We start from the raw sequence: 6,072 nt of genomic DNA, 5'->3' as shown, positions 1-6,072 counted from the left end.
CCTCGTCCTGTCCCTGCACCCCCTGATCCAGAGCCCCCCATCTCTCCTGTAGCCCCCTTTCAGCACTGGGAGGTGCTGGAAGGTCTCCCTGGAGCCTTCTCTTCTCTAAACACCCCCAACTCATCTCCCCTACGAGGGAGCTGCAAGTCAGAGACCAGACAGCGACAGCTGTGTCCATCAGCCCTTGATTTTTCTGCTCTTTCCTTTCCCTCCCCTGCCCCAAGGAGTTCTGTAACGCAATTACTTGACACAAACGGGATAAAGTGATCTAAACCACCCGTTAGCACGGGCTCAGCTGGGCATTTGAGGCTTAACCATCCGTAACAGCGGCTGGGTGCCGGTGTCCTGCCACCGTGGTGGCAGCGCTGGCGGCTGGGTGCGGGTGCTTGCTTTGGGAGTGCTGACACGCTGCTTGTTTTCATCCGTGAAGATGTCGATCGTGCCAGATGCTGACTGGAAATGCAGGCAAAAGACGAAGACTGTGCCGGACAGCAAAAACCCTGTCTTCCACGAGCACTTCCTCTTGTGAGTATGCCAGGGCAGAGGTGGCTCTGACCCATCCATCGGTGCCGCGTTCACACCGAGCAGCGGGGGACCCGCGTGGCTGCTGTCCCCGGGCACCCTCCCGAAGCCAAGACCCCGCGTTTGCTCTTGCATTATGATCTGTAATAAACACACATCACGCATGAGCGGGTCTGCTGCTGAGATGAGAAGTGACAGACATTATTCTGCTATTTTTTATAGAGATGAAATGCCTTGAACTTTTGGGCAGAGCTCTGCGGAGGCTCGCAAAACTGTCAGCACATGGCGTGGCAGCAGCGCTCCAGGCTTAATGGAGTTTCTTGCTGGGCAGGAGTTGGGCAAACACGCTCCATTTAGACCTTGCACCTGCAATAGTATGGGCATCGGTATGAGGGAGGAAGGTAAAAGGGTTTCCTGCAGCTACAGCATGTCTCTGCGTGGGATGGGAGCTGGACGGCTCGTTGTGTTTGGGAAGAGCTTGTCATTGAGACCCCACCCATCTGTGTCGGACCTCTGCCACCGAGCAACGTTTGATCCGGTGTAGGATGGTTGTTTCAGAGCATGAAATGTGGCTTGTTCCTTGCATTGACCCTTTGATGTTGGATGTGTGTCTTTCTGCAAGATTATTTTTCCCCTTAAACCCCCTGAGTGGTGTCCCCATGCCTGCCCAGGAGAGGTGCCATCCCTTTGCTGCTGTCACAAATTAGTGAATCGGTGCAACAGTGGCTCATTTGAGAAGATGCTGTTTGGGGTGATGCTGCGGTGCTCTGTGCAGAGATCGGAGGAGAAGACCTGGCTCCAAGGGGGGTGAAGGGTCTCCAGCTGCAAGAACAGCCTTCACTGAGCTCTCCTGGGGAAGACCAGTGCTCACAGGCTGTCCCCTCTGCTTCTTACAGCCCCGTGCAAGAGGAGGATGAGCAGAAACGTCTCTTGGTCACAGTCTGGAACCGAGAGAGAACTTCCAGGTAAGGGGCTGCCAGCCTGCTGTACAGTGCCTTCCCAGTGGGGCTGGTGCGTCAGGGAACTCGCCGGCTGCTGCGGCTGCCCTGCGGGAGCTCCTCCAGCCCCTGACGTTGGGGCTGCCCTGCGCAAAGGCTGCGGGGGAGCTGAGCAGTGGGGCTGGGACTGGGACCTGCTGGCAGGGCTGTTCTCGTGGGCAGCCCATGCTGGTGAGCACCCTGTGGGCTGGCAGGGAGGAAATCCTGCCCTTGCCCCTCTCTGTGCGCGTTGCTGCTGCTCGGTGGCCATCAGCCATCAGGCCAGCATTTAAAACCTCTGCAGCTGCTCGTGCCTGCACCACTGGCTAACACCTGGGGGGCTGGAGCGTGGCTCTGGTCCCAGGACCTTCCCTGCCTCTGGGGGCAATGCAGGGAGGGGGAAAGCCCAGCAACAAGGGGTCTGGCCCCTCGGAGGATGTGCTGCCTCCTCGGGCAAGTGCCATCTGCCTCCTTGGCCAAGCTCCTGCCAGCATCAGGTGGGCTGGAGGTGACCGGGATGCTCAGCACAGCTCCTCCTTGCCACAGCCCAGCTGTGTGGTTGCACCGTGCTTGCTCAAGGCATGGGGAGGGAGCCTCCATTGAGGCTTCGAGCAACCTGGGCTAGTGGGAGGTGTCCCTGAGGGGGTGGACCTTGATGATCATGAAGGTCCCTTCCAACCCAAACCATTCTGTGATGCTATGATCCTGTGTGCTGCCCGGCTCCTGGCAGGGGCAGGGATGTTTGTGGGGTCCCTGCAAAGGGGTGTGTGGGGGGAGCTGGTCTCTGGGGAGTTTTCCACAAGCATGTGCTGACGGTCTCCATCTCTCCTGCAGACAGAGCAAACTGATCGGCTGCATGAGCTTCGGCGTGAAGTCCCTCCTCACCCTGGACAAGGTACGTCAGTGCTGGAGCGCAGCGTGTGGGGCTGGGGGCTGGCTTGTGCAGGTCACGGGGTGGATGTGGTGCACCCATGGGGCAGGAGCAGCCTTCTCCCACTGTAGGACAAAGATGCGCTGAAGGTGCCCTGGTCCTGTTCCCAGTATGGATGGCCGCTGTGAGACTGGTGTTGGTGTGGCTGCTGGAGGCAGGGACAGGGAGGCTGTCAGAGGAGGGGTCCTGGGACAGGGGACTGTCACTCCCTTCTATGGGGACCCAAAGAGAGTAGCAGCAGTTGGGGGTGCAGAGGGGTGGCCCTAGGGATGCTGCCTGCCCTGCTCGCTGCCCCGCTGGGGGACAGGAGATGGGGCCAGCGTCGCTGTGCCTGCTGGCATGTGTCACATCCGACGTGTGGCCGCTGAGTGGGTGCAATGGTGGGGACGCACTCCTCCGAGGAGGAGTCTGCCTCGTTCCCTGTGCCCCACAGCCTCTCCAAGTGGGGACAGGGAAACGCAGAGGTCTCGGGCTGTCCCTGCTGGCAGGCTGTCCCTGTGCCAGATCCGTGTCCCCACTGCTGCGGGTTTGGTCACAGTGCTGCTGCCCCAGCCTGGCTGCTGCTCGGTAATACAGCTGCACGTCGCTGGTTTGCCTTCCTCCAGAAGCCTACAAGGCTCCTGCAAAAATGGTTCCTGGTGATCCACTGAAATGTGGAAATGTTCCATCCTGGCTGCCGGGGGTTCGGGGTGTCAGCCCTGCACAGCCCTGGGCTGGGGTTGGCACACCAGAGTATCTCGGCAAGCTGGGAGGGGTTTGTGAAGGTGTCGATACATCACCTGCGGTGTGGGAATTTACTCCCTAGCAAGAGGTTAAAGCAGGGCTGTTGGTGACAATGACCTGAGCAGAGGGTCAGAGGTGGCCTGAGCATGGCCTCCTCTGGAATTTGGACAAGAGAGACACAGCTTTTCTTAGAACGGTGAAGGTAATCAGGCAAAGCAGCTCTAACCGGCACCTCTCCCCCGGACGGGCCCCTGCTCTGGTCATATGTCCCCTCTCCAGGGATGTCCCCTCCTTGGCAGCTTTTGGCAGTGAGTGCCACAGGGTGTCATTGCAGCAGAGAGGAGGGAGAGTCCATGTGTAAGGCACCCACGCAGAGCATCCTGCTCTGGCAGGGGTGGAAGGAGGGTGCTGAGGCATGAGGACCAGCTGGGATCTCTGGTTCCTGATGGCTACCTGGGGAGCACTGCAAGACAGTAGTTGGTGAGGGATCACCAAGGTCTGTCCCGCTGCCTGCCCTGGCCCCATGGGTACAGGAGCCTGCTGAGGAGCACCCAGCGCCGCTGAAGGCTGGTTGGGGCACCCTCCTCTGGTGATGAAGCTGGAGCCCTGTGCTCCCTGTGTGACATGGGCAGTTTTACTGGAGACTTTTTCTGCACCATCTCTCCCTCTAAAAACCGAGAAGCTTCTTACTTTAGTGATGTTCAGTCCCTTCTTGCAGGGGGGGATGAAGATTCGGCTGTTGCTGTATCCTAAGAGCAGGACTCCAGGCTGTGTGAGCATCGCTGGGCAGCCTTGGTGTGCTGGGCTGGGGCAGCGTCTGCACCGGGACCCCTCTGGGGTTGGGGGCAGCCAAACTGGGTTAAACGGGGGCCAGAATCTGCCCCATCATTGATGGCTTCTGTCCTCCCACCCAGGAGATCAGCGGCTGGTACTACCTCCTTGGGGAGGACCTGGGAAGGACCAAGCACCTGAAGGTGGCCATGCGGCGGCTGAAGCAGAGCAGAGGTGGGTCTTGGGGATGTTCCAGGGAGTGTTGGCGAGGTTTGGAAGAGGAGTCAACCTCGTGTCCATCCCTGTGCTGGCATGGAGCAGCCCTCGGCCCCATGGCACCTGTGTCCCCGTGGGCACTTCTCAGCCCTGTGATGCTCAGTGAGCACCAGGATCCCAAAAGACCAGCATGGGGGAGATCCTGGCTGGTTGGGCAGGCTAGGCTCTAGTCCTCGCTCCTGTGGCTGTCTGGGGCTCTGCAGGGACCCCAATATCGCAGCCATGTCTCTCCCTCTTGCTTGGCCTTTTGTCCTGCTGATTAAGCCTGGGGCTGATCCTACGGCTGGATCCTGTGGCTGTCTGGGGCTCTGCAGGGACCCCAATATCGCAGCCATGTCTCTCCCTCTTGCTTGGCCTTTTGTCCTGCTGATTAAGCCTGGGGCTGATCCTACGGCTGGACTCTGGCTCCTGGGGTCTGTGCAGGATGGTGGGCAGCTTTTCCTCCTGCCTTGGCCTTGCTGTGCTGCCAGGGTGTGTTGAGAAGTGGCCGGCACAGAGCAGGGACAGCCAGCACCACCTGTCCCCAGCGTGCAACCACCCCATGGCTGCTGCCACCACGCAGGGCTGCCCCAGCCTGGAGGAGATGGGCCTGTGACATGTAAAGCTCTTGTATAAGGTGTGTAGATGCAGTGTGGAGGGAGAGGGGTTGTGGGGAGACATGTGCTGTCAGGCTGATATGGCCTTTCCCTTTTTTTTATTTTTTTTACTTTTTTTTTTTTTTTCCAGAGCCGATGCTGGGAGCTCAGGGTGCAGCGCAGGACAGCCAGGATGCTGTGACCATGGAGCAGCTGAAGGTAGGTGTGATGCCGCTGTGACCTTGAGTGAAGACGTGGGGCTGGGAGCTGGCTGGCAGTAGAGCCTGCATGGGGGGCTGTCAAACGAGCCAAGGGACAGAGCATTAGTGAGGGTGATTACTGTGAGTGAGGGGGCTGAGGCAGTGGCCCAGGGTGCCCAGAGAAGCTGTGGATGCCCCATCCCTGGAGGGGTTCAAGGCCAGGCTGGATGAGGCTTTGGGCAACCTGGGCTAGTGGGAGGTGTCCCTGCCCATGGCAGGGGGTGGCACTGGATGGGCTTTAAGGTCCCTTCCCACCCAAACCATCCTGGGATTCTATGATGCTGAGGTGGGAGCTGTGTCAGTCTCCCCATCGATGGCGTGGCTTTTGTTGGCAATTAGTTATCCTGATGGAGCACCAGCTGGTGGAGGTGGGTTTTGTGCATAGTAACCCCCCACTCACCCACCATTGCCATACAGGGACCTCCTGTTTTTCCAGTATATTGCCACAGAGACAAAGCACCAGCCATTAACTGGGACCAGTTGGGTCTGGGAGCGATGGGGACTGGGCTGGCTGCCTGCCTGCTGTACGACGTTGGTCCCTGGCCGTCTCTGTGGACGGGTGCGTCTGCTCCCTCCTCCTTTCAGGGCCGTTTGCTCTGGGAAAGGCCCATGGTGGAGCCTGGGTGATTTATAGGAAAGGCAAGGATGGGAAACGGGAACACAAACACATGGCCTGCATCGGAAATGGGGCTCGGCCGGCCCCGTGATTTATCTGTGCCGAATTCCGCTTTGCTGCTTCCCTCAGCTGCATTTTCAGTTATTTGTTTGAAAGCGTAGGACTGAGCAAGGCAAACAAAGCCAGCGCCTCTCTCCTCCCTTCCTCTCTGGCTGTCGCCACTGAACTTGAAAGATGGAGGCTGGGAAGGAAGAGCCATCCTCCTTCCAGCCCCAGCCCGGTGGCGCGGCGGCTGGGACAGTGTGGCTGGAGCAGCCCCGGGGCAGAGCCGCTGCCGGGTCCCCTGGGAGCGCTGGGGCTCCTTGTGCTCCCTCCCCAGCCTCCCTTGGCCCTGCTGTGCGAGAGAGCTGGGGTTTGGGTC

At 59.4% G+C, this 6,072-nt stretch overlaps 1 protein-coding gene across 1 annotated transcript in view; it reads left to right on the top strand.

Moving 5' to 3' along the window:
* LOC104464358 (regulator of G-protein signaling 3-like) overlaps nt 1–6,072 on the top strand; it is a gene marked incomplete at both ends in the record, with an annotated part of 19,416 nt that overhangs the window by 2,968 nt on the left and 10,376 nt on the right. Inside the window, 5 exons of the mRNA XM_010077035.1 lie at nt 431–525; nt 1,419–1,487; nt 2,334–2,394; nt 4,068–4,158; nt 5,978–5,989. Coding sequence (XP_010075337.1) covers nt 431–525; nt 1,419–1,487; nt 2,334–2,394; nt 4,068–4,158; nt 5,978–5,989 — 328 coding nt within the window. The remainder of the gene's footprint in view (nt 1–430; nt 526–1,418; nt 1,488–2,333; nt 2,395–4,067; nt 4,159–5,977; nt 5,990–6,072) is intronic.

This window comes from Pterocles gutturalis, unplaced genomic scaffold (assembly GCF_000699245.1).
Source record: "Pterocles gutturalis isolate BGI_N339 unplaced genomic scaffold, ASM69924v1 scaffold14628, whole genome shotgun sequence".
Classification (NCBI taxonomy): Eukaryota; Metazoa; Chordata; class Aves; order Pterocliformes; family Pteroclidae; genus Pterocles; species Pterocles gutturalis.
The sequence above is the reverse complement of the archived record's forward strand: the minus strand, read 5'-3'. Positions and strand labels throughout refer to the sequence as shown.